We start from the raw sequence: 27427 nt of genomic DNA on the forward strand, positions 1-27427 counted from the left end.
CAGATATATTATATTAGTCTTGTTGGGATAGTCAGGTACAGATATATTATACTAGTCTTGTTGAGATAGTCAGGTATATTATATTAGTCTTGTTGGGATAGTCAGGTACAGATATATTATACTAGTCTTGTTGAGATAGTCGGGTACAGATATATTATATTAGTCTTGTTGGGATAGTCAGGTACAGATATATTATACTAGTCTTGTTGAGATAGTCGGGTACAGATGCATTATATTAGTCTTGTTGGGATAGTCAGGTACAGATATATTATACTAGTCTTGTTGAGATAGTCGGGTACAGATATATTATATTAGTCTTGTTGGGATAGTCAGGTACAGATATATTATACTAGTCTTGTTGAGATAGTCGGGTACAGATATATTATATTAGTCTTGTTGGGATAGTCAGGTACAGATATATTATACTAGTCTTGTTGAGATAGTCGGGTACAGATGCATTATATTAGTCTTGTTGGGATAGTCAGGTACAGATATATTATACTAGTCTTGTTGAGATAGTCAGATATATTATATTAGTCTTGTTGGGATAGTCAGGTACAGATATATTATATTAGTCTTGTTGGGATAGTCAGGTACAGATATATTATACTAGTCTTGTTGGGATAGTCAGGTACAGATATATTATATTAGTCTTGTTGGGATAGTCAGGTACAGATATATTATATTAGTCTTGTTGGGATAGTCAGGTACAGATATATTATACTAGTCTTGTTGAGATAGTCAGATATATTATATTAGTCTTGTTGGGATAGTCAGGTACAGATATATTATATTAGTCTTGTTGGGATAGTCAGGTACAGATATATTATACTAGTCTTGTTGGGATAGTCAGGTACAGATATATTATATTAGTCTTGTTGGGATAGTCAGGTACAGATATATTATATTAGTCTTGTTGGGATAGTCAGGTACAGATATATTCTACTAGTCTTGTTGGCAGATACATTTTATATTAGTCTTGTTTGGGATAGTAACGATAATACAAAGGAAGCTATGATAGTAGCAGTCCAGCCAAGGCAACATGGGTGTGACTCAATGTCCAATAGGGAGCTAGGCTCCAGGTCATAGGTCAGAAATGCACAAAGCAGGGTTACATTCACAGGTTTGGCAACGCTCCAAATGGCACCCTATTTCCCTACATAGTACAGTACTTTTGACCAGAGCCCTATAGGCTATGCTATATAGGGAATAGGGGGCCATTTGGTACTTAAGCCTTTCTGTCCACCCCAGTGGTCCGTCCCTTAGTGGGGTATGATGCGCATGCAGTAAACACTTCCCCACTGGCTACACGCCATGTATGGTTCCGGATGGTTCCTCTCCTTTATAGTTTAGTTGGGGCTGCTGTCGTAGTGGTTTCCGTTTGTGGGTGTCTCCTGCAGGGTGGTGTGGGGAATATCCTCCTTCTGAGGCTCAACCTTCTTCTTGAAGAAGTCTGACACGAAGAAGACCTGCAGCAGAAAAAGAGTGGTAGAGTAAGTGGAAGGAGAAGTGGGAGATTCCTAGGTCTACAGTGCCTTCGGAATGTATTGTAATGAAACAGCAGGGAGCAGGTCTCGAACCCTCGACCTTCGAGCCCGAGGTCCGGCGCGCTATCGACTGTGCTGCAAAGACAGCAGAATCGATTTCCGCGCTTATAAACCCAGGGTCGTCACAGTATTCAGACCCCTTCACTTTTTCCACATTTTGTTATGTCATAGCCTTATTCTAAAGTAGATTAAATCGTTTTTTTCCCACTCATCAATCTACACGGAACACCACATAATGATAAAGCAAAAACAGGTTTTTAGACATTTGTAAAAAAAAAAATGAACTGAAATGACATTACTCAGTACTTTGAAGTACCCTTTGGCAGCGATTACAGCATCAAGTCTTGGGTATGATGCTACAAGCTTGGCAACCTGTATTTGGTGAGTTTCTCGCATTCTCTGCAGATCCTCTCCAGCTCTGTCAAGTTGGATGGGGAGCGTTGCTGCACAGCTATTTTCAGGTCTCTCCAGAGATGTTCAATCGGGTTCAAGTCCAGGCTCTGACTGGGCCACTCAAGGACATTCAGAGACTTGTCCCGAAGCCACTCCTGCGTTGTCTTGGCTGTGTGCCTAGGGTCGTTGTCCTGTGTGAAGGTAATCCTTCGCCCCAGTCTGAGGTCCTGAATGCTCTGGAGCAGGTTTTCATTAATGGTCTTTCTGTACTTTTCTCCGTTCATCTTTCCCTCGATCCTGACTAGTCTCCCAGTCCCTGCTACTGAAAAACATTCCCAGAGCATGATGCTGTCACCACTATGTTTCACCTTAGGGATGGTGCCAGGTTTCTTCCAGGCGTGACACTTGGCATTCAGGCCAAAGAGTTCAATCTTCATTTCATCAGACCAGAGAATCTTGTTCCTCATGGTCGGAAAGTCCTTTAGGTGCCTTTTGGCGAACTCCAAGTGGGCTGTCGTGCCTTTTACTGAGGAGTGGCTTCTGTATGGCCACTCTACCATAAAGGCCTGATTGGTGGAGTGCTTCCTAAAAAGCTGTTTTCATTTTGTCATTATGGGGTATTGTGTGTAGATTGATGAAAAATAATCATAATTTAATCAATTTTAGATTAAGGCTGTAATGTAAAAAAATTGAAAAACAAAGGGTCTGAATAGGTTCCTGAATGCACTGTATAAGCCACTTTAATGCTACAGATCACAAGGTTTGGAAACCACCTCTGGGTGATAGATAGTATCAAAGCTGAAAACCAATTTCCATTGTAAAAAATGGACCAATCAAGTTATTATTTTGAACCAAATGAAGCGGTGTCGTGGTTACTCACTACCAGTGTTGCCATGAGCACTCCCTGGATAAGGCCAACCAGGACGTCGCTCCAGTGGTGTTTGTAGTCAGACACACGAGACAGTCCGGTGTACACAGACGCCGCGATCAGGAAGAACTGTAGGGTTGGTCTCAGGAGTCTGGCCCACCCTGCCTGCAGCCTGGCCTGGATGTACAGCTGGGAGACACAGATGGAAATGAGTTGTTAGAATAAGGCCTTGTGGTTTTTACTACTAACCTGTTTGGCCAGTTTAGCCTGTAACTATTTTCCAGTTGAAGTCCTGTTTATACCTGGTGCTAACACGTGGTTGTTGTCATCTGAGTAAGATAATCCAATCTCTGATCAAGATAATCCAATCTCTAGTCAAGATTTGCCACGTCAACACTTGGCATAACACATTTTCTGTCTGCATTGTGACCAGATTTCATGGTCCCGCTGTATGAAAATGATTAGACTTAAAATGAATAAATTCATACTATAATATATATATTTTAAGACCATTATGGTCAATGGTGCCAGCTGTCAATTAATTTAGATGATGGGATAATCATCATTTAAATATTTTTATTGACCAGATCCATCTACACTATATTCAGACACAATGCATGCCTGGGTACTTTACACGTATTCTGACCTTGAACTTAAGCATGGTGGAAATGCCAGTACCAGAAAGCCACGCATTTGGGGCGAAGATCAAAGAAATTGAGGTGTGGCGGAGGCGTATATAGATATGGTTTCAAGGTAAGAATACGCCGTAAGGTAGCGCTAACCTGCCTGTTGGAAAAAGTATGACTTTTGTTAGAAATAACGGCATTCTCCATGCGCTGTAATTTATAAATGTAATATGATTAGCTAGGTGAACTAGTAATCTGTTTGAATAAGGGGATTATAAATAGGCTAATTGACCATTTTGTTTGATCTATTTGACCTTGTTTGCTGGAGATGAATGTGAAGCCAGTCATATGGCAGGAAACTGGAACGCATAACATGACAGGTAGTCCCATTCATGCCTCTTTCCCACAGTGAAGTAAGAAATGCTGTGCCATTATGGAGGATTTTAATTGTATGGCCTAGTAACTTGCAGTGATTACATTTGGATATCAAAGCAAAGAGTCTCGTCAAATATACCCTTTCAACTCTCTAGAATGTTCTAATCATTATGCCGACTTTTCCTGCCTCCTTCAATTTGTAGGCTATAGCCTATGATGACTATTATTATTTACTATTGGTAGCGACCGTAAGTAATAAACACTTATTTAAATGCCAAATAAGTGTTATTTCCCTTCCCTACATTTGTCTCATTCCATTGCGTCGTTTGATTTTGCCTGCCGTTCTGTTTCCTCTGTAAAGCCATCATATCATTGTGGCTGAGGGGGAAGTGGATACTATAGTATTTAATGAAGGCCAAACACAAATTGTAGTAACAATGAATTGGGACATGTATGCTTATTAAATCACGGCATAAGACTTGGCACTTGCCATCACAGTTCTATGATCAGTGCGGGCAATTAGGGTATACTATTGTGTACTATTCTCCATATTATAATTGTAGGCTACAGTACTTCCAACGTTACCCTTGATTAACTGAACGCGGTAACTTTAGGTAGGAATCAAACCACCTTTTTTTAATACCTGCCACAAACCTGGTTACACACCTCCATAAGGTAAGTCTGAATAACTACTCAGAAGTGCGTAGGATAGACATTCATTCCTTAAGTCTGAATCGGACCCCAGGGCTTTTGATCGTCTACACCTGTCTACAAATTGTGGGCACAATCAGGGCAAAGTATGAATGTTAGCACCAGGTATAACCGGTTTAAATGGATTTACTACTATCTTGTTGGACTAGAATAAAATCAAAGGTTTGCTGTCCCAATACCCAACCTCAACACAAAACAGAAGGGTAAGGAGCAGCACACTGTCTGCTGCATAGCAGCGTCGCCAGAGCAATTGTAGTTTGAGGGTAGTTGTTGACATGCTTTAAACCTCTCTTGGGTTTCTACTTGGGTTTGTGTGTTTCTTTTGGGTGGGTCACAGTGCTGGCTAATTTAAGTCTGGTCTGGTTTTGTCGTTTAATGATGTTCGTGAGGAGCTGGTTTTGCCACTGTGTGCTCTGGTAATTGTTTGCTTATGCAAACGTTCTGATGAGGGCGGCTGTGTAACCTTGCATGCTCTCTTCTGTTTCCTTAAATCAGCACTGTGACTGGGCTATTCTCTATTACCACTCTACATGGCAGATTCTGCACAGCCAAAACCTCAAAAGTATTATTTAACCAACCAATCAGCTTCCGTTAACGAGGCCTATAACTTTTTGAATAAAGTTTAAAGGCATGAACATGTCAAATTTAATATACAGGTTGAGATACGTGTGTCATCTGTATCAGTTATCCAAACAAATAATCTACTGATCAATTTAGAACCATTTCTATCCAAAGGTGACTGACTGCTTATTGTCTACAAATCAGTGTACATGGTTGAAAAACGCTTCTATGGGACACATCTATGCTTGCCTCAGTAGTTCTCAATAATGGGTGTGTCTGGTCTATTCATTTAAATGACAAACAAACCAGCCACACTTCTTAAAATAGACTATGGGATTGTCATTGCCTTCAGTTCTGTCTGACGTAAACATAGTGATTTTACTGGTATGCAGGGATAGACCGGACACTGTTGGTCTCTTGTTTGAAGAATGTTTTACTGCTATTTGAAGGACTTAACTTCCATTTAGTGACACGGTGCTTCCATTTGCTGCAGTGAGTGTCCATACTTTGTAATGTGCCAGGACTTTGTCCCCATGACTATTTTTATGTTTTGTTCCTTACTGAGTCACCACAGAGTAATAAACCAAAAACTGTTCAAACAGGAACAGCCATTCATGAAGAGCTGTTGCTGGTGTGATCCTGGGTCATCCCGTACCTCACCACCGATAAGACAACTGGTTTAAACTGGGGTCATGTTCAGTAGTGCTTCCCGTTGCAAAATATTTAATGGAAGATGACAGTTCTGTGCTCTAATTGGATATGTTAGCGTTTTCTCCCTATTGCACACACCCCTCTCTGACCCTGGTCACAGTACTAATGGGGAGGCCCAGTAGTGACATATAGGGGTCATGGTCACAAAGCTTGTCAGTCTTGCTCATAACTGAATTAAGGTTGGTTCCTGGAGGAGAGGGAGCGAGGGGGTAAGAGCACAGGCTACCTCTGCCAATGTGCTGTTGTTAGAGCCTACAGTGTGTTAAAGCCATGTCCCCCTTGCCATTTTTATACTCATTTTGAAAGTTACTGTAGGTAATGAAAGGGTGTATTATAGATTGTGCGTGTTACTATATCCCAGAGTAGAGGTCTATACGGGTCCACCCGAATACCCGCGCAGGTCCGGATCCAGAATTCAGGTCCTGAAGACAACAGTGCCTCTTCAACCTCAGGAGGCTGAAGAAATTTGGCTTGGCCCCTAAAACCCTCACACATGTTTACAGATGCACAATTGAGAGCATCCTGTCGGGCTATACCACCGCCTGGTATGGTAACTGGACCGCCCGCAACAGGGCTCTCCAGAGGGTGGTGCGGTCTTCCCAATGCATCACCGGGGTCACACTGCCTGCCCTCCAGGACACCTACAGCACCCGATATCACAGGAAGGCCAAAAAGGACATCAATCACCCGAGCCACTGCCTGTTCACCCCGCTATCATCCAGAAGGCGAGGTCAGTACAGGTGCAGCAAAGCTGGGACCAAGAGACTGAAAAACAGTTCACGGCCATCAGACTAAATAGCAATCACTAGCCAGCTTCCACCCGGTTCCACAACCCTGCTGCTTTGGAATCACTGGCCACTTTAGTGTTTAAATGTTTGCATACTGCTTTACTCATTCATGTATATACTATTCTACTGTATTTTAGTCAATGCCACTCCGACATTGCTCAATCTAATAGGCCCATATTTCAAGATGTGTGTATTTTTGTGAATTGTTAGATATTACTACACTGTTGGAGCTAGGAACACAAGTATTTCACTACACCCACAATAACATCTGCTAAATATGTGTATGTGACCAATAACATTTCATTTGAATCCTGTTTCTAAGAACGCTCTAAATAAACCCTAGTGTTCTCTGTTGTGGTCAGGAGTCGGACCTCGCGGAAGATCTGCATAAAAATGTTCAGGTACTTTTCAATTGAGCCGACATGCAGTGTGTACCGTGAATACAGTCTCCGCGACTGTGGGAAGATTGCCTTTTAATTGTCAATCGCGCTATAAAGTGGGTCTTCAGCGCTACGGATTGAATAGAGCCCTAACACACACTACTATGTGGACCATTCAGAGCTGCCTAATGTAACGTTACACTGCACCCCAGTAAAGATCAACATGACCAAACCCACTTTTTTTCCCATTTTACCCCTAAATGTACAAACACCTCTAAATGTACCCCTGCACATTGACTCGGTACCGGTACCCATTGTATATAGGGAAAGGGAAGTTATTATTTTGTTACTTTTTTTTATATACTTCAGTTTTAGTAAATATTTTAACTGCATTGTTGGTTAAGGGCTTGTTAGTAAACATTTCACGGTAAAGTCTACACCTGTTGTATTCAGCATTTCACGGTAAAGTCTACACCTGTTGTATTCGGCTCGTGACAAATAAAATTAGATTTGAACACAGTGCACTGCATGTCTTGTGCTGTAATGACCTTGGAGTAAACTCAGTTGGTCGCTAAGCAATAAGGCACAAGGGGGTGTGGTATATGGCCAATATACCACGGCTGAGGGCTGTTCTTTGGCACGACGCAACGTGGAGTACCTGGATACAGCCCTTAGTTGTAGTATATTGGCCATATACCACACACCCCCAAGATGACTTATTATTATAAACTGGTTACCAATGTAAAAATACATGTTGTGTCATACCCGTGGTATACGGTCTGATATACCATGGCTGTCAGCTAATCAGCATTCAGGGCTCGAACCACCCAGTTTATAATATTATACATGCCCTATCAGTGAGTGCACATATTGCCCTTTTGAGGAAACCCCATAGTGGATACTTACTGCCAGGAACAGCATGCAGTACATGGAGAAGGAGGAATGGCCAGAGTAGAAAGACAGCCTGCAACACAACAACAATGGCATCATGGGATTGCTGTGGGCACTTTGAATGCTGGGAAAAAAACTCTGGGAAATAATTTGGCATCCACTTCAATCGGCTCTGTGTTGGTGATAGATAGATTATCCTATTGTTCCATTGAATAACATAACTGGCTAAACTCACACACGTACACACAGAGGGGCTAAACTGTGACACACCCTTTTCCGGGTGATAGGGTTGTGCTGGAGAGCGGGGAGAGACGTCCGTTGACGTCTGTTATGGGGGTTGGATGTTGAGACAGTGTCAGTCAGCCTGGCCGATCGGGCAGTTAGAGGGCCGCTAGCCTAGCTCACTCATCCGGCCAGCTTTAGTGTCTTCCTGTTTACTTAAGCAGTGCTGCACTGCCCGCCCAGCAGATTACTGATAACCAGCGGCTGATATAAACACTGGAGAGTTGCAGGCCCACAGACACTAGTTACTGTTGAGCTAGCCGCAGTGCTGATGTGGACACTAGTTTGTGTTGAGAGAAAGCCACAGTACTGAAGTGGATACTAGTTCGTGTTGGGAGAGTCAGTGTAACACTGATAAATAGGCTGGCTGCTTATCAGGGAAAATGTCTTAAGCGCTTTCTCTGTACTTTAACCCTTCCACATCTAAGTGTGGGAGTAAAGGCCAAACTTGAATAAAGTGGTAGGCCCGTAGCCTACCACTTTAAAGATGAGGGGGTTGCCCTAAATACACTGGACTAGGAAGCTTGGGTTTACCTTGGCTTGTCTTTGTGTTAATGGGTCTTGAAATTCTGCTACTGAACCGGTGGTGGGTCTGACTGAGCTTGGACGTTCCTTCCGAGGTCTGCTCGGCCTCTGAGCTTTCACTGAAAGCTATTCTCCAAGCGTACGTGTTAATTATCACCATGGTAAATTGTCAGTATCAGATGAGGCGCTAACCGAATTCTGTAAAACCAGGTCACTCTAAATTGAATCTGACAAGATTCGAACACCCTCCCTTGTTTACTCAAACTGACGGATGTACACAGGAGAGGAAGTCTGTCCTTATTTTAGTTTTGAAATCAACATCCAGGATTTTCTATTTCTAGAGAAACAAACAAGTTAGTTGTCAAGTGGCTGTTGGTCTGTCCCACCCTTAGACATACCTTATTGTTACTGTGGTGGGTGATAGTTAGCTAGCTAGTGGTCTGTCTCTATACAGACTTTCATTATGGCTGTGGTGTGAGACAGCTGCCTGTCTGCCTATCTGTAGACTGTCATTACCTCATGGTCATGTGGTGAACCTCTCCCATGTTAGCCAAGTATAACCTATACAGAGACTACCCTAATCTCTACCATGATCCTTGGGTGGGCTCTCTCAGTCTCTTGTGGCCACAGAAGGTCATATTTACCTAGGTGTGGCTCTGGTCTCCCATGGCAGCCCTTGCCTGATCGGGCCCGGCTTTCGGTGTTTTCTTTGGTATGGTAGTCATTAATAGAACAAACACCTGCCTGGTGGACCGAGTGAGTAGAGCAGGGCAGAATAACCTACGGATCATCTTTCTGCAATGTTAGCATTTCCCTTAGGGACATGAGGCCCATCAGCCAGAGCCTTGGCTTGTGTTGTATGTGTGTTATATAGGTAATCCTCTCTAATGGTTTACAGAGGATTTGGGACCTGACTCTGTCGTCCCTCACTGCTGTACTGTCCTCACAGGGTAAATAAAGATAATTAAATAGTGAGGTTGACTTACAGCTCTTGGATCCCTCTCTGTGTGATATCTGGCTGAACTTTTGTCTTCAGCCTTATCCACCAGAACAGTGGAATACTGAGCTTTCTCTCAACACTAACTAGTGTCCACTTCAGTACTGTGGCTCTCTCCCAAAACAAACTAGTATCCACTTCAGTACTGTGGCTCTCTCAACACTAACGCAGCCTGAAACTTCAAAGTGTGGGCTTGCCTTCCTCAATGATCTCATGGTCAGCACTCAGCATATTATCTGACCATAATAAACAATACAACAGGATATTGAATTTCAGTTGATGGATGTCATAATTCAGTCAGTAGATTTGAAAGAAGCATCCCAGCCAGTCAAATAGTTTCCTACCCCTCCCTTTGATGTTTGCATATCTGAAAAGGCATATGATGGAAGCTCCACCAAGTCACTGTACATACTACCTCAACTAACCAGTGCCCCTTCACATTGACTTTGTACCGGTACTCCCCTTTTATATATCATTTTTTTACTGCTCTTTAATTACTTGTTACTTTTATCTCTTATTCTTATCCATATATTTTTTAAACTGCACTGTCGGTTAGGGGGTTTGTAAGTAAGCATTTCACTGAAAGGTCTACTACACCGGTTGTATTCGGCGCATGTGACTAATACAATTTTATTTGACTCTTCAGATCTGCCTTGAACACTGAAGCGATAGGGGGCCACTGGGTAGTGGGTAAGTTTGGCCCAATTGTCAGTTTCCCCTCAACAACACCCACCTGCCCTCATTGGCCAAGCGTGCGTCCCCTGTGCAGGTAAAGTCCTCTATGTAGGTGCCTGCCGTGCAGTTGATCAGCTTCCAGTCAGGCTTGCACACGTCCAGGAAGTGGGGTCGGAGCCGGCCAATCGAATACTTGGCGATGTCAGTGAGCGATTGGCTCATGGCTGCCCCGAACACGAATGTGCCGATGGCTTTGTAAACACGGGCCACATACATGTTGCTGAAAGAGGACTTTGATTTGATGCGTTTGAGATAGACCGAAAGGCACTCTCCAAAGACCATCTGTGAGGAAGGGAGGAGAGGAAGTAGACATGTCGAGGTTAGGTCTCTCGCTGTTCCCTCACAGCTTGGAGTTACAAGATTACAACTGTTACAAGTCAGTCACTAAAATTACAGGAATTTCAAAAGGTGCAATGCAGCTGTTTTATCTCAATATCAATTCATTTCAGGGTAAACAAGTACCTTACTGTGATTGTTTGTAGTTAAAATGGTCAAAAATAAACATATCTTCTTAGCAGAGAACAATTTCTCAAGGAAAAATGTTGCTTAGACTGTCAGTGGTTTGAGTGGCGAGGGAAAACTGAAAACTAGCTGCTGTTGGCAGAGGTTTGGAACTCTTAATGGTCTATTAATAAATGTACTGCATGGTGATGTCACCATGGAAGGCCAAAGCTCCCTCCAATCAAAACAGGCTGACATTTCAGGTGGTCTTTTCAAACAGCTCTTACACTAAAAGGGCATTCTAATTTTTTACAATTTCACAGTTATTCAAAACCTCAATGTGGAAATGCATATAAAACACAAAAATCATGTTCTTGACTGCACTGACCCTTTAAGTAAAATAGACCCTTGCATTTTAGAGGAATGTCCATCTGAGTGACTATAAAGACCTAACAAGGATGTCCCCTGAAAAACGTGTGTAAAGTCAAATGAGTAGATGTTTTTTAAACAGGGAAAACAAACACACTGGTGCATCACAATACAGCTTCTGAGTCACACCTGAGCAGTCAAACTTAACCTGTTCCTTTAGAAGATATAGCTATTTGTGGTCAGATGTGTGTCAACAGTAGAAACTATTTTGAGACCATATTGAATGTAAAACATACGTCATGGAAACATTGTGGGTGGGTGGGTTGGGGGTCTTTTTAAATTGTGTGTTCTTGTAAATAAGCAGATGTGGTTATTATAACTGTCTGGCTCACACCTCTCTACCACTGAGGGACAATGGACCTGAAAGCATGAGAGGTTATTTGGAAGTGTGTGTTTACATTCCCCTGTCTGGAAATAGGCCTAAAACTACCATATGAACATACGCTTACTGCTGTACTGTCAAGGGGGTGGTGTTGTCCTGGTAACGGTTTCCGTTTAACTTAAACCCCAACTGTTCAAACATTTAGGGTAATTCCAGGTCATTCATGACATGTAAATGAGTTACATCCAGTGTGAGGGTTTACTGGAAATGTGTGCAGACCATGAGGTGAATTTATGTACCTTTTAATGGAACAAAGAAAGCTTTTTATGAATGAATGCTGCAAAACCTGTTGTAAGACTTGAGCCCTGTTGTGGCTGTTATTATCTAAAGTGCCTCATCTCATAGTAGTAGTGCTGATGTAGGATCAGTTTTGTTTTGATGAACAATATGTGGACAGGGGCGACCTGATCCTAGATCAGCACTCCTGCTCCGAGACGCTTTATGAATATGATATTTACTAAGACAGTCAGTGGAATACTGGCCAAGAGTCAAGCGGGAGATCTCTGAGGGAGGGACAGTTTGGCTATTCCTTTTGTATCGTTCAGATGGAGACTATGAGTAGGCTTATGGAGAGGCCTTTGTTTCAGTGACTTTAAAGGTCAACCGCCATGGTCTGATACATTTGTGGTCTGTGAGTACACAGAGAAGTAACTAACACAGGTTGGGGTTTGATTTTTCAGTTTTCGTGATACTCTAAAATAGGAAGTTCTTACTCCTCTGTTTACATGGTGCCTATGCGCCATCTTTGGTTGATTGTGTTATTTTTAATAGTGTTATTATTAGACAATACGATTAATGAAGCAAGCCGTTAAACTAGACATACAAGTCATTTGTGTATGTATAGCCTAAATGAATTAAGCACAAAATGGCAAAGGAAGAGAAAGAAGTTAACATAAAACAGGTGCACTTACAGTGAGTACTGTGACTGGTATCATAACTCCACCTAACAACTCATAGGATATGGTGTCTTCTTTTAGAGGGTACTTGATCGAATCATCGTTACAGAAAAATCCCCGTTTGAAGGGATTGTGTAGCGGTGTGAGTATTGCGAACGGGAGTCCAGCTAGCAAAATGAAAGAGAACAGGAGGAACAGGTTAGGAGAGTAGACTCTGAACACCTTGTTATCCTGCACCCACATACACCCGTCTAACACTGAGCAGAAGAGAGCATTCGGAGAGGAAAGTCCCGACCAGCCAAGACATACACTGTAGTGATCTTGTATGGCTCAGTTGGTAGAGCACGGTTCTTGCATTGCCAGGTTTGTGGGTTTGAGTCCCGGGGCCACCCATATGTAAAACGTGTGCAAGCATGACTAAAAGCATCTTCAAGTAGATATTTCAACATTGCAGGCTGTCAGGAACAGGAGGAATGGAAAAACAACATGGTAGCTAAAGAGTTGTCATGGGAACTAACACTACTCTCTCCCCTGGTGAAGAGGTGTTCATGGAAGAACCAACCAGCCCAAATGATCCTCCCTCTCCACCACCCTAAACTTTCACAGCTGTTTCGTGCTTGAGTGCACAGTGCAATGGACATGCAATCCACAAGTAGGCCTAGATGTCCATTACACAACGACCAGCAATAGTGTTCTCTCTCTGCTCTCTTCTCTCGAAATTCAATTCAAGGGGCTTTATTGGCATGGGAAACAAATGTTTACATTGCCAAAGCAAGTGAAATCTCTCTGTTCCTCTTTCTCTCTCCCTGCGTTCCTTAAAGCACAGTGGGTCATCATGTTAGAAGTAACTGGAATGCTTTTTCAGGAAGATGTTAGTTACATTAGAAACTTCCAAATAGAGTTTCCCACTACATACAGTAGGGAAACGGTATACTTCAAACGTGCTGTGGAAGCAATCATTAGTAATTCGTAATAAACACAAAACCATAGTTTTTAAAACGTCAAATCGCACACTGCAAGCTTTGACACACATTGACCCAAGGAAAGTAGAAGCAGGCTGTGTAAAAAGGTTAGTTGAGCTTAGTTCACATTAGTATGCAAATCATTTCCATAGCTGAATAAAGGGGTTATATTTTTTTACATTATCATGGTCAGATCCTACTACTGACATCGTCAAGGACAGAGAGGAGAAACTGGCCCCCCATGACTCTCAGGTGATAGATTCACTCTCACTAGCCAGACCCCTTTTCTCTGTTCTGTTGAAAGCTGCATTGTGAAGCACCACAGTTTGAAATGTTGCCACGGCAACGGGTTGATGTAAGAAATAAATCAGTTGGTCTGGTCCAGGGGACTGGAGTTGAGATGTAAGTGTTGTGTATGGGACTCCAGTGAATTATAATGGAATAGACATAGTTTATGAAAAACAAAAGTCTAGTGTGTGTGTGTTAAGGTTATCACAGTAAAGAATTTAGAAGACCAGGAAGAGGAATCAGTCACCAACACTACACGCACACCAGCTCAACTTCTGACCGTAACACAGGATAGTAGACAATAGCTAGTAGTAGACATGCTTTCCTAAGTAACACACAAAGGGAACAGTGCCAACACTTCTGTCTCTGTCATTCTTCAAATAGAATCTGTATCAACAGTGTTCCAGGAAAGTGTTCCAGTTCTTTTTGGACAGAGATGGTAACCTGTGTTTGTTCCAAAGCCTATCAGCAGGAACCTCAATAACAGACATGTCAATTTGATTTAATCTCATTTCTGGTAGAATCAATAATTTATGAATGCATCTATGGCCCAAGTCAGAATAAGTGATATGTTATAAATCATGTTTGAATGGCCTAGTTAACAGGGTAACAAAATAAACAGCTTGACTACAGGGTTGCTAGTTCTTTTCAGGTTTTCCTGATCGGTTGGACTCTAAAGGCCTTACTATTGATGAAAACCACAAATGATCCAATAACATCTGAGAAGCTTTCACAACACAAGCTTCAGAAGTGACTGAAATGGCATGCGGATATCAGGATGTGTGTGAATGAAATACTCTATAGGGGTGGCTGAAATGACATGCGGATATCAGGATATGTGTGAATGAAATACTCTATAGGGGTGGCTAGAATGAGGTGTGTGAATGAAATACTCTATAGGGGTGGCTGGAATGAGGTGTGTGAATGAAATACTCTATAGGGGTGGCTGGAATGAGGTGTGTGAATGAAATACTCTATAGGGGTGGCTGAAATGAGGTGTGTGAATGAAATACTCTATAGGGGTGGCTGGAATGAGGTGTGTGAATGAAATACTCTATAGGGGTGGCTGGAATGAGGTGTGTGAATGAAATACTCTATAGGGGTGGCTGAAATGACATGTGTGAATGAAATACTCTATAGGGGTGGCTGAAATGACATGTGTAAATGAAATACTCTATAGGGGTGGCTGGAATGAGGTGTGTGAATGAAATACTCTATAGGGGTGGCTAGAATGAGGTGTGTGAATGAAATACTCTATAGGGGTGGCTGGAATGAGGTGTGTGAATGAAATACTCTATAGGGGTGGCTGGAATGAGGTGTGTGAATGAAATACTCTATAGGGGTGGCTGGAATGAGGTGTGTGAATGAAATACTCTATAGGGGTGGCTGAAATGACGTGTGAATGAAATACTCTATAGGGTGGCTGGAATGAGGTGTGTGAATGAAATACTCTATAGGGGTGGCTGGAATGAGGTGTGTGAATGAAATACTCTATAGGGGTGGCTGGAATGACGTGTCAAAATAAAATGGGGATATGTGAAAGGGGAATTGGGACACTGTGGACTGTGCATCCTCTTGAGTTAACCCTTACCCGGTCGGCAAAGCTGGTTGAAATATCATTCCAATCCAGTTTATATGGTTGTAATCTGGTTGAAATAACATCATTACAACCGGTTGATATGGTTATAAACTGGTTGAAATAACATTACATTAAACCCTGATGAAGACAGCTTGTCTGTCAAGGTGCTTGCCAGCACCTCGCCTTAACAGGTGTTCTACTCTGCTAGCCAGCACCTCGCCTTAACAGGTGTTCTACTCTGCCAGCCAGCACCTCGCCTTAACAGGTGTTCTACTCTGCCAGCCAGCACCTCGCCTTAACAGGTGTTCTACTCTGCCAGCCAGCACCTCGCCTTAACAGGTGTTCTACTCTGCTAGCCAGCACCTCGCCTTAACAGGTGTTCTACTCTGCCAGCCAGCACCTCGCCTTAACAGGTGTTCTACTCTGCTAGCCAGCACCTCGCCTTAACAGGTGTTCTACTCTGCCAGCCAGCACCTCGCCTTAACAGGTGTTCTACTCTGCCAGCCAGCACCTCGCCTTAACAGGTGTTCTACTCTGCCAGCCAGCACCTCGCCTTAACAGGTGTTCTACTCTGCCAGCCAGCACCTCGCCTTAACAGGTGTTCTACTCTGCCAGCCAGCACCTCGCCTTAACAGGTGTTCTACTCTGCCAGCCAGCACCTCGCCTTAACAGGTGTTCTACTCTGCCAGCCAGCACCTCGCCTTAACAGGTGTTCTACTCTGCCAGCCAGCACCTCGCCTTAACAGGTGTTCTACTCTGCCAGCCAGCACCTCGCCTTAACAGGTGTGCGTTTCTTTCGCCTCCACACTGAAATAACATTACAATCAGTTTATATGGTTATAAGCTGGTTGAGGTAACATAATTAAATGGTTTATATGGTTATAAACTGGTTGAGGTAACATAATTAAATGGTTTATATGGTTATAAACTGGTTGAGGTAACATAATTAAATGGTTTATATGGTTATAAACTGGTTGAGGTAACATAAATGGTTTATATGGTTATAAACTGGTTGAGGTAACATAATTAAATGGTTTATATGGTTATAAACTGGTTGAGGTAACATAAATGGTTTATATGGTTATAAACTGGTTGAGGTAACATAATTAAATGGTTTATGGTTATAAACTGGTTGAGGTAACATAATTAAATGGTTTATATGGTTATAAACTGGTTGAGGTAACATAATTAAATGGTTTATATGGTTATAAACTGGTTGAAATATAATTACAACCAGTTTATACGGTTATAAGCTGGTTGAAGTAATAATGGGGCGGCAGGTAGCGTAGTGGTTAGAGGGTTGGGGCTGTAACTGAAAAGGTTGCTGGATCAAATCCCCGGGCGGTTTATATGGTTATAAGCTGGTTGAAATAACATCAATATGTTTACATGGTTGTAATCTGGTTGTAGTGGCATCGTATCAATTTGTTTTGATTACTGGGTATGGCCTTGTTGAATTGAACTCTTTGGTTCTGACACCTAAGCTCTATGGACATCCTCCCTAAAGTTGAAGCCTTACATCATGACCAGGTGTTTAACAAAATAACTAAATGGAACACTGTGTATGGTATCAAAAGTTAACTGGCAATTTGGATAGAACAGCTGCCTGTTTATTAGTTAGGGTAGTACTGTAGCTGTCCATTATAATGTACTCTAAGCCAGCTGTTCAATATTTGGTTAGTAAAAATGTAAGATTTTGTTTTGTCAACTCTTCCATTGTTACTTACAGAGCAAATGGGCAAAGTGAAGCCCACACCGTAGAGCACATTGGAGGTGACTGTGCTGGGGTGGAAGGGGTAGCTGATGCTGTCATCGTTACAGAAAAAGCCCCTCTGATAGGGCTTGATTTGGCCCAATTTAAGGGCTGCCAGGGGCAGTCCCGCTGTGGATGGAGAGAGGAAGTTAAGGGGTTAACTTTGTAACAATAGTATTATGTCTTGCAGCAGGGACACTATTGACAGCAGCAACACCACAGTGTCTACCATGCTACTACAGTACCAGCACGTGTTTGTAATGATGCAGAGATGTTAATATTCAACCAGAGACTTCAGACTCAGAGCAGTGTTTCCTCTACAATTGTACAGGCGGGGCATGCATCCCTGCCTAGCTGTCTTGTCCCCTGCCCAGGCGTTTAATTGGAAAAAGTCACTCATGGAACTGAATTTACTTTAAAGAACTCACACATTCCACCCCAATTCTATTCTTTCCCTGACCTAAAATTGTTTGGTTTCTATTCATTTTTTCCAGAAATGCTGGTTGGATGATTACCAGATTTCCTGCTTATTCACTCATAATTCCAGGAATCTCCAGGATTTCTGAAAAACGAGGGAGTTTTGGGAAAGGTACCAGAATTTTGCAACCCTACTCTAAGGGAACGATTGTTTCAGAGAGGAATGTTTTAGAGACTGGTCTGGGACCAATCCGTCACTAGCTATGAGAATGAGTTCCCAAGGGAGGCCCTTCAGTAAATGCTCCAGTTGAATGACAACATAGCATCAAAAGAAACGGTTCAACAACAATGACATCACATATGATGAAATGACAACATAATGACCGTTTTTTCACAGCACAGGTTGTACAATCTCTTTGGGAAATCGGTGCTGTAGTGCAATTGGTGAGTAGTAGCTCATTACTCTATGGATCCAAACGGTAAAGACCGGTTGATAGTGTATCATAAATAATAGGTTATGACCGTTCAATGTCTGACTTGAATGTGTCTTCTCTGGCTCCCTGTCCGTTCAGCCTTTTGTTATTGCTGGGGAAAGGCATGCTGGGAAAACGGCACAGCCTTTTTTATTCTGGTTCAAGTTGAAGCCAGAAGCATGAGGCCCCTCTTCCCCTGAGGGACAGAGTGGAGGTCTGTGTTGCTCAACTGTCACACTACATCCTCAAACTCATACACTCAGCATGTAAACACTCTGCCGTACTCAGCATGTAAACGCTCTGCCGTACTCAGCATGTAAACGCTCTACCGTACTCAGCATGTAAACGCTCTGCCGTACTCAGCATGTAAACGCTCTGCCGTACTCAACATGTAAACGCTCTGCCGTACTCAGCATGTAAACGCTCTCTCTCAATTCAATTCAGGGGGTTTTATTGGCATGGGAAACATATGTTAACATTGCCAAAGCAAGTGAAGTAGATAATATACAAAAGTGAGAAACAATAAAAATGATCAGTAAATATTACACTCAGACGTTCCAAAAGAATAAAGACATTACAAATGTCATGTACAGTGTTGTAACGATGTACAAATGGTTAAAGTACAAAGGGGAAAATAAATAAACATAAATATGGGTTGTATTTACAATGGTGTTTGTTATTCCCTGGTTGCCCTTGTGGCAACAGGTCACAAATATTGCTGCTGTGATGGCACACTGTGTAATCTGAGGGAAATATGTCTCTAATATGGTCATACATTTGGCAATAGGTTAGAAAGTGCAGCTCAGTTTCCACCTCATTTTGTGGGCAGTGTGCACATTGCCTGTCTTCTCTTGAGAGCCAGGTCTGGCTACGGCAGCCTTTATCAATAGCAAGGCCATGCTTACTGAGTCTGTACATAGTCAAAGCTTTCCTTAGGTTTGGGTCAGTCACAGTGGTCAGGTATTTTGCCACTGTGTAGTCTCTGTTTAGGGCCAATAGCATTCTAGTTTGCGCTGTTTTTGTTCAATAAGTAATTATCTTTTTGTTTTCTCATGATTTGGTTGGGTCTAATTGTGTTGCTGTCCTGGGGCTCTGTGGGGTCTGTCTGTGTTTGTGAACAGAGCCCCAGGACCAGCTTGCTTAGGGGACTCTTCTCCAGGTTCATCTCTCTGTAGGTGAGAGATTTGTTTTGGAAGGTTTGGGAATCGCTTCCTTTTAGATGGTTGTAGAATTTAACGGCTCTTTTCTGGATTTTGATAATTAGTGGGTATCGGATTGATCCTTACGTTGAACACAAAGGATATTTTTGCAGAATTCTGCATGCAGAGTCTCAATTTGGTGTTTGTCCCATTTTGTGAATTCTTGGTTGGTGAGGGGACCCCATACCTCACTTCCATAAAGGGCAATGGGTTCTATAACTGATTCAAGTATTTTTTGCCAGATCCTAATTGGTATGTCAAATTTTATGTTCCTTTTGATGGCATAGAGGGCCCTTCCTGGCTTTGTCTTTCAGCTCGTTCACAGCTATGGGGAAGTTACTTGTGGCACTGATGTTTAGGCCGTGGATTTTATAGTGTCGTATTTTTTCCCCCCAACACCACTTTCCATCCATTTGTATAGCACACCCTCATGCCAAATTGAGTCATAGGTTTTTTGAAATCAACAAAGCATGAGAAGACTTTGCCTCTGTTTTGTTTGTCAATTAGGGTTTGCAGGGTGAACACGGTCTGTTGTACGGTAATTTGGTAAAAAGCTAATTTGACATTTGCTCAGTACATTGTTTTCACTGAGGAAATGTACGAGTCTGCTGTTAATGATAATGCAGAGGATTTTCCCAAAGTTGCTGTTGACGCATATCCCACGGTAGTTACTGTGGTCAAATTTGTCTCCACTTTTGTGGATTGGAGTGATCACTCCTTGGTTCCAAATATTGGGGAAGAAACCAGAGCTAAGGATGATTTTAGAGTTTAAGTATAGCCAATTGGAATTTGTCATCTGTATATTTTATCGTTTCATTGAGGATACCATCAACACCACAGGCCTTTTTGGGTTGGAGGGTTTGTACTTGTAGTTCATTCAATTTAATTGGAGAATTCAGTGTGTTCCGGGTAGTCTTAAATAGTTGATTCTAAGATTTGTATTTGATCATGTATATGTTTTTGCTGTTTGTTCTTTGTTATAGGGCCAAAAAGATTGGAGAAGTGGTTTACCCATACATCTCCATTTTGGATAGATAACTCTTCGTGTTGTTTTAGTGTTTTCCAATTTTCCCAGAAGTGGTTAGTCTATTGATTCTTCATTTACTTTGAGCTGATTTCTGACATGCTGTTCCTTCTTTTTCCATAGTGTATTTCTGTATTGTTTTAGTGATTCACCATAGTGAAGGTGTAGACTCAGGTTTTCTGGGTCTCTATGTTCATGGTAGGATAGGTTTCTCAATTTCTTTTAGGTTTTTGCATTTATCAAACCATTTGTCATAGTTGTTCATTTTCTGGTTATCTGTTTGACATGTTTAGATTTAATAGGGAAGCTGAGAGGTCAAATATACTGCCTAGGTTCTCTCTCTCTCCAAAGAGGACAGGAGAGGACACACACAGGAGAAGCTGGTCATGGTTAAGCTTCAGTGCAAATAGCTCAGAGATATCCATTCACCAAAACACTTCAAATAGTAGGATCTTTATGGACCTTGGTTATCTCAATCACATTCAAAATGTCAAACATTTCAAAGGGTCTGCTATACTGTATAATGTGTTTCGGTTACTTTGTTGTCAGTGAAAGTTCTGAGATAGAACACCACACAGACATGCAGCAGACAGTCATGATATTCACATGAAGGTTTCTGGCAACCAGCAGAGTAAATGCGGAACGATTGCTTGACACGGAGTGTGGGATTTCTTTTGAAGCCTAATTTAGATATGTTTCTTATCATTTCTGATATTTTGGTAGGCTATTTGTTAGTCAACTTGTCCATAATTAGATACATGAAGCTTCTCTTGTCATTACTACCCTACAAGACTACATAAACCATTTCTCACCAGAATGTCATAAATCGATGAATGTTTCAATCTAGTTGACATCGGTAAAGTTCTCTTTCATCTCTGCTGCTATCACGCAGCAGACATTTTAGGGACCAGGGATAACAAACAAAAAGCTTGACAATAACAGGAAAGATTTTAGGGGAAATAAAAGCTGTGAAAAACGACCCAACATGATCCTAAAAAATATTTGAGTTCGACTTGGATGAGTATTTATGTCAAACCTATGGACAAAAATAGTCTTGTTCATGCATCTAGCTACCATCCTGACGCTTTGAAGAGAGGCTTTCATACAGCCAATTCTTACGCATCAGACGCATCTGCACCCGAGACATGGACATAAACATTACTTGAATTTCCTCAATAGAGGCCTGCAGTTGAGGACATGGTCAGAGATCTGACAAATTACAAGTGATCTTAAGTTCTGTGCCATTGACCATGTTTCCCAAGCCCCAGATGCCACGATATGGATGAACGTCTTCTCCAGAGTGAAGCCCGATGGATCTTCTATCTGAAAACTCTACACCCCCAAGGCTTAAATTAGTAATTGGACCTTGTAATGTTGTCTGGATGCACCAGCAGTCCCCCCGCCTGCCCTCTGAGCTGTACACCTGAGTACTGTACCGATACATTTTTCTAGAATGTTTTTATGATAACGCTATTTAGCCTATAACGTTGTTTTACTTCAATCGTATGTAAAAATTTGAATTGTAATTTTTGTATATTTCTCTACATATTCTCTGTTCATATACTTTGTTGACTCCCCATTCGCTAGTATCTAATGAAATAGATGTTTGCACCTGCTGCGCTACAGTGTCTACTGAAGTCTCTTATTTACTCTTTTTACTTTCAGTTTTTTAAATAACTGTTACCCTGTGTTTTCTTTTGAGCGTGGATTAAACTGGCTAGATTATTTTAGCATCTCGGCCTCTGTGTTTTTCCTTTTCATGGTTTGAGTGTGAGTACCTTTTGAACTCTGTTTATCATTTCCGACCTTTTGGTCGGCTATTTTTTAGCTCTCAAACAGTTCTCAGCGGTTACACATTCGCCCACAGTTGGTTCCAAGTGAACGACAATTCCCGAAACTGTAATTTAACATTAAGAAACATCAATAATCATTTCTTTCAAACCGGCTTTCGAAACATTATCTTTCATATCAGTGAGAAATAAAAAATACACTTACTGTAGCAGTTTTGCACAGATCCACAAACTGTGTGTGACTCCAGTTGCAAACTACACCTCCTCCCCAGTATACTTACTCCTTAATCACCACTGATGAGTATAAAAGTACTGTAGTGGAGGTATACACCTTTTCAATTAAGGCTGATGGAACAAATCAGAATGTTTAGCTTAATGTTGCTAAACTAATATGTCTTCACATTTTAAACGCAGCAATGTGCATACAGAGGTAAACTTAAATGTTCCAAAAGGCAATATGCGGGGAAAAAACGTTCTAAATGCACACCGCACATGAGGTTTCATGGACAGAGATGGAAATATCCATTAGAAATGTAGAAAGTGGGGAGATCTGCTAATATGACTGCATTTGGCTACTAGTGTCACACCCTGATCAGTTTCACCAGTCCTCGTTATTGTCTCCACCCCCTCCAGGTGTCACTTGTTTTCCCCAGAGTATTGATTCCTGTCTCTCTGTGCCAGTTCGTCTTGTATGGTTCCAAGTCAACCAGCGGTTTTCCTATTCTCCTGCTTTTTGCATTCTCCTTTTTCTAGTCCTCCTGGTTTTGACCCTTGCCTGTTTCTGGACTTTGTACCCGCCTGCCTGACCATTCTGCCTGCCTTTATTTCACCTTTATTTAAACAGTTTGGCCAGTTGAGAACAAGTTCTCATTTACAACTGCGACCTGACCAAGATGATTAAACATTGTAAGACTCCCAACAATCTGCCTCCTGTGTCTCGTCTTGTGCCTTGATAACTAGACAATGAAAGAACGTGGAATGGTCAGGAGAGCAGAGCGCATACGAGGATATTTATAAAATATTTCCCTCGGATTTTGGCTAATATGAAGTTAAACATCCAGGTTTCAAACAATTGCATTACAACCTGTAATTAAATAGATTTTTATTTGTATTTCATGTAATGGACATACACTAAATAGTCCAAATTGGTGAAGCGAAATCTAAAAAATAAAAACCTGAAAAGTGGTGCGTGCATATGTATTCACCCCCTTTGCTATGATGCCCCTAAATAAGATCTGAAGGTAATTGGTTGCACCAGAAGTCACATTATTAGTTAAATAAAGTCCACGTGTGCAATCTAAGTGTCACATGATCTGTCACATGATCTCAGTTCTGAAAGGCCCCCCAGAGTCTGCAACACCACTAAGCAAGGGGCACCATCAAGCAGGCGGCACCATGAAGACCAAGGAGCTCTCCAAACAGGTCAGGGACAAAGTTGTGGAGAAGTACAGATCAGGGTTGGGTTATAAAAAATATCAGAAACTTTGAACATCCCACAGAGCACCATTAAATCCATTATTAAAAAATGGAAAGAATATGGCACCACAACAAACCTGCCACTGTCACTGAGTCTGAAGGTAGGTCTCAAAATACCTCCACAGGGACACCTCCAATTGACTCAAATTAGGTCAATTAGCCTATCAAAAGCTTCTAAAACCATGACATAATTTTCTGGAATTTTCCAAGCTGTTTAATTAAAGGCACAGTCAACTTAGTGTATGTGAACTTCTGACCCACTGGAATTGTGATACAGTGAGTTATAAGTGAAATTATCTGTCTGTAAACAATTGTAGGAAAAATGACTTGTCATGCACAAAGTATATGTCCTAACCAACTTACCAAAACTATAGTTTGTAATAAGAAATTGGTGGAGTGGTTTTAATGACTCCAACCTAAGTGTATGTAAACTTCCGACTTCAACTGTATCTCTAGTATTTACTATATGTTCTGAGAACCATAGAATCCACTTTCAACACACACCTTGTGATGAAGGTTTTGTATTTTTAGTATGCTATCACCCCAAACCATATGTATGTCATGACTGAGGAAGCTCTATCTAGTAGAGAGACACTATCTGAGTGTGAAATCAGTTCCAAGTTGATGTAATCTTGACAGAAAAAAAGTAGCACTCACATCAGTTATATTCATATTGCTAAGTTTCTTACTCTCTAAGCACATTTAAAACATCTGAATCAGTTCTTCAGTACCATAGAGTTAGACTAATGTTCAGCACACAGGGAAAGGAAATTAGTGCACTGCTCTCTGGGATACCTTATCTATGACCCATCCAGGACTTCCATAATTCATCATTAGATTAAACTCCTACACCAGGATTCCTAAATAGAGGGCAAGTAGGATCAAGAATCATTAACACAATAAGGCCATGAAATTTCCAAGCAACAATGGATAAATCATTACAAATGAATGGTTATTCAGTACTGCCTGAAATAGAAACCAGCACCCCCTGAAAATTCGGAATTAAAACTATTAATAATTTATTTAAAAAAACATTTTCCCCACAAATGTAGGCCACTGGGCCTTTACTAGTCCTGTATTGGCAGCTATGGAAAACAGCACCTGATAGCTTTGAAAAGCCAATATAATTTGTTGACGCTAGATACTGTAGGGGTGATGGCTATAACTGACGCCAGATAATGTAGGGGTGATGGCTATAATTTAATGCAATCTAAACAACAGCAAGGCTCATTCCATAGTCCCTACTTTTACGGCAGGAATACAATTTTAATAATCATTCTAGAACGCAAGAGTTACATTTGTTATCGTTCTATTACATTGTATCATCACCAATTCCACAAGCAACTAACTGTTCAACATCAATCAACGGAGTGCAGCAGGAGCAGTAAGACACATGGCACTCAATCTCTTTCACTGCTTTGGTCACAAAATACTTGTTTTGGTGTTATTTAGCCTACTTATTATCAAATGATCAACTTCTTCTCGAAAGATTCACCCTCGTTTGACCAATAAGCAACATATAACCACTCCCTCGATAGCCTATACACTTGACAGCGATTGTCAAATATTATGTAAATAAGGTTAACTCATTACAATATAACAACATTATAATAAGCAAGTCATAGCAAGCAGATACATACCGAGAATTAGACAGGCGATGTCAAGCAGAATAAAAGGAATCCCTCTCGTCTCGAACATTTTTACGGTTTCTCCTCAGCTCGTTGACACAGATGATCCTTAGACCACTCGTGTTGTTGTCGTATCCTTGAAAGCTTAGTAGCCAAGTAACCGTAGATCTGATTAGACTAAACCTAAACAATACTTCGACCTAAAAATAATATTAGAAACCGTCAATTGAGAAGCCTAACCTTTGAAGCCTTAGAATGGCGACAGACAGCGTAAATGCCGTAAATTGACACAGAATGTTAGAGCAGATCCTCCCCTTTGAATGATCGTGCGCATGGAATCGTCGTGCGCATCGAAATTCTAATCACCGTGGCCCGGTAAATTAGACAGTCCTTTGCGTATAATTTAAAATCGGTTGGCAGAGCCGACGGTGAAGGCTATAATGTAGAGAGGTCTGTATACTCTGTAGTCTACCAGACAGCGCAAAGAGCCATGAGCACAGTGGGGTTTCGTTATGGCAGCTGGCGAAGAGGATGGACCGAAGAGACTATCGCCTGCCAGCACAATAGAAAATGACATCACGGATAACGTCTAATTTACCTTTCGCTCCGCCTACTCTAGGCCTACTCCCATTGCTGTGTTAATTTATTCAATTAAAGTAGCAACGTTATTATCGTCCTTTAATAACTAATTGAGCAAAAGATACACAGATATCACATAGGAAGAAAATATCTTATGCAGCCTGCTTGATAGGCTAAATGCAAAGCATCATTTGTAAACCTGTAACAAAAAGCTGTATTGGTTTTATCAATAAACATTCCCAAGACTTCTCATAAATATTGTATGCTTTATCTTATAAAGCCTATATCATTTAATCAAGCCTATATCATTTATCCAGGACATTTTATTGATGTTTAGGAACCATATTGTTTTCTTCATGTGCTCGTGTGAAATGGGAAACTGGGAGTTGGAAAGTCTGAAATCCGACATGTTCGTGTTCAAGTGCTGTTATTAATGTTGTTAATAATAACGTTGTTAATAATGAAGTTAGCTAGTTTGCTTAACATTGCCATATGGTCAAACTAGCTAGGCCTACATGAGCTAAAGGCTACCTATTAATAAGGAAGTTGTCAAAAACTGATCTGTCAACTTTTGGTTGAAAAGGTGAAAGGTAAGTGGTAAAAATTCACAAGTTGACAACTCCGCAAAAAAAATTTTTAGCACTTGCAATTCCGACGTGGAGTACAGATAACTCCGATAGCACGTGAACACGGGCGAGAATGAAACGCATGAGTGGGATCATCTTTCACGGGTTGGTTCTTATTCAACCTGTAGGCGTATGGTACAGATTACTTTTCTCAGGATTATATTTTATTAAAATATTTTGTATTTTTTTTTGTTTTGTTTATTTAACCTTAATTTACCTAGGCAAATCAGTTAAGAAAAATATAGAATTTACAATGATAGCCTACCAAAAGGCCTCCTGCGGGATGGGGGCTGGGATTAAAAATACAAAATTAAATAAAAATATAGGACAAAACACACATCACAACAAGCGAGACACCACAACACTACATAAAGAGAGACCTAAGACAACAACATAGCATGGCAGCAACACATGACAACACAGCATGGTAGCAACACAACATGACAACAAAATGGTAGCAACACAACATGGCAGCAGCACAAAACCTTCAAGCTGCATACTGACCACATCTCCATCCTCTAATAATGCATGATGTTGTGTGCTAGGATGTAACAGGATGCACTAAAGGTCAGTCTCCGGTTGCAAATGGCTTATAGGCAAATCATGTCCAAAGTGATAGCCTCATCTCCACAACATTCTAACAGGTTTTGGCACTTCGGTTCCTCAACAGCGATACAATGCTGCCATCTAGGTGTACCACTGAAAACTGTAATGATGAGACAACCATCTACTGGACATCACTGAAAAATATCACTGAGTGTCCGGAGCCCCAATGGCTGCCAGTGTGGCCAGAGGTGCAGGTAAGATGGTGGACAGGAAAACAAGGAGAAAAGTGGAACAGAAGTAAATATGGAATGGGGGAATGCACATGAAATCTATGCAGCCTACTCAATCACTTTTTATAGCTGCTGTTTACAGGCCTCCTGGGCCATATACAGCGTTCCACACTGAGTTCCCTGAATTCCTATCGGACATTGTAGTCATGGCAGATAATATTCTAATTTTTGGTGACTTTAATATTCACATGGAAAAGTCCATAGACCCACTCTAAAAGGCTTTCAGAGACATCATTGACTAAATGTCTCCGGACCTACT

The 27427-nt window shown here is 41.4% G+C and overlaps 1 protein-coding gene across 2 annotated transcripts; it reads right to left on the reverse strand.

The window, feature by feature from the left end:
* Positions 1 to 822: 822 nt before the first annotated feature.
* Positions 823 to 25678, reverse strand: plpp1a (phospholipid phosphatase 1a). 2 transcript variants are annotated; one of them, XM_021622709.2, is made up of 6 exons: positions 25140 to 25678; positions 12554 to 12705; positions 10389 to 10672; positions 7867 to 7924; positions 2821 to 2997; positions 823 to 1469 (listed from the first exon to the last, which is right to left on the reverse strand). In XM_021622709.2, the coding sequence occupies exons 1-6, from the start codon at positions 25195 to 25197 to the stop codon at positions 1350 to 1352; spliced, it is 849 nt and encodes a 282-aa protein (XP_021478384.1). In that variant the 5' UTR covers positions 25198 to 25678; the 3' UTR covers positions 823 to 1349. The 2 variants fall into 2 exon arrangements, with proteins under 2 accessions (XP_021478384.1, XP_021478383.1); XM_021622708.2 differs by lacking the exon at positions 12554 to 12705 and adding an exon at positions 17095 to 17249.
* Between the last annotated feature and the right edge of the window lie 1749 nt (positions 25679 to 27427).

The sequence above is a fragment of the Oncorhynchus mykiss genome, chromosome 12 (assembly GCF_013265735.2).
Source record: "Oncorhynchus mykiss isolate Arlee chromosome 12, USDA_OmykA_1.1, whole genome shotgun sequence".
Classification (NCBI taxonomy): Eukaryota; Metazoa; Chordata; class Actinopteri; order Salmoniformes; family Salmonidae; genus Oncorhynchus; species Oncorhynchus mykiss.

What these genes read in the sequence shown, in the direction of transcription:
- plpp1a (XM_021622708.2), bottom strand. Translation starts at nt 25,197, where the DNA reads ATGTTCGAGACGAGAGGGATTCCTTTTATTCTGCTTGACATCGCCTGT. An exon ending in CGCTTGGCCAATGAGGGCAG is followed by an intron (nt 7,925 to 10,388) that starts GTGGGTGTTGTT and finishes GTTGTGTTGCAG; the next exon opens with GCTGTCTTTCTACTCTGGCC. An exon ending in TGCTCATGGCAACACTGGTA is followed by an intron (nt 1,470 to 2,820) that starts GTGAGTAACCAC and finishes TTTCTGCTGCAG; the next exon opens with GTCTTCTTCGTGTCAGACTT.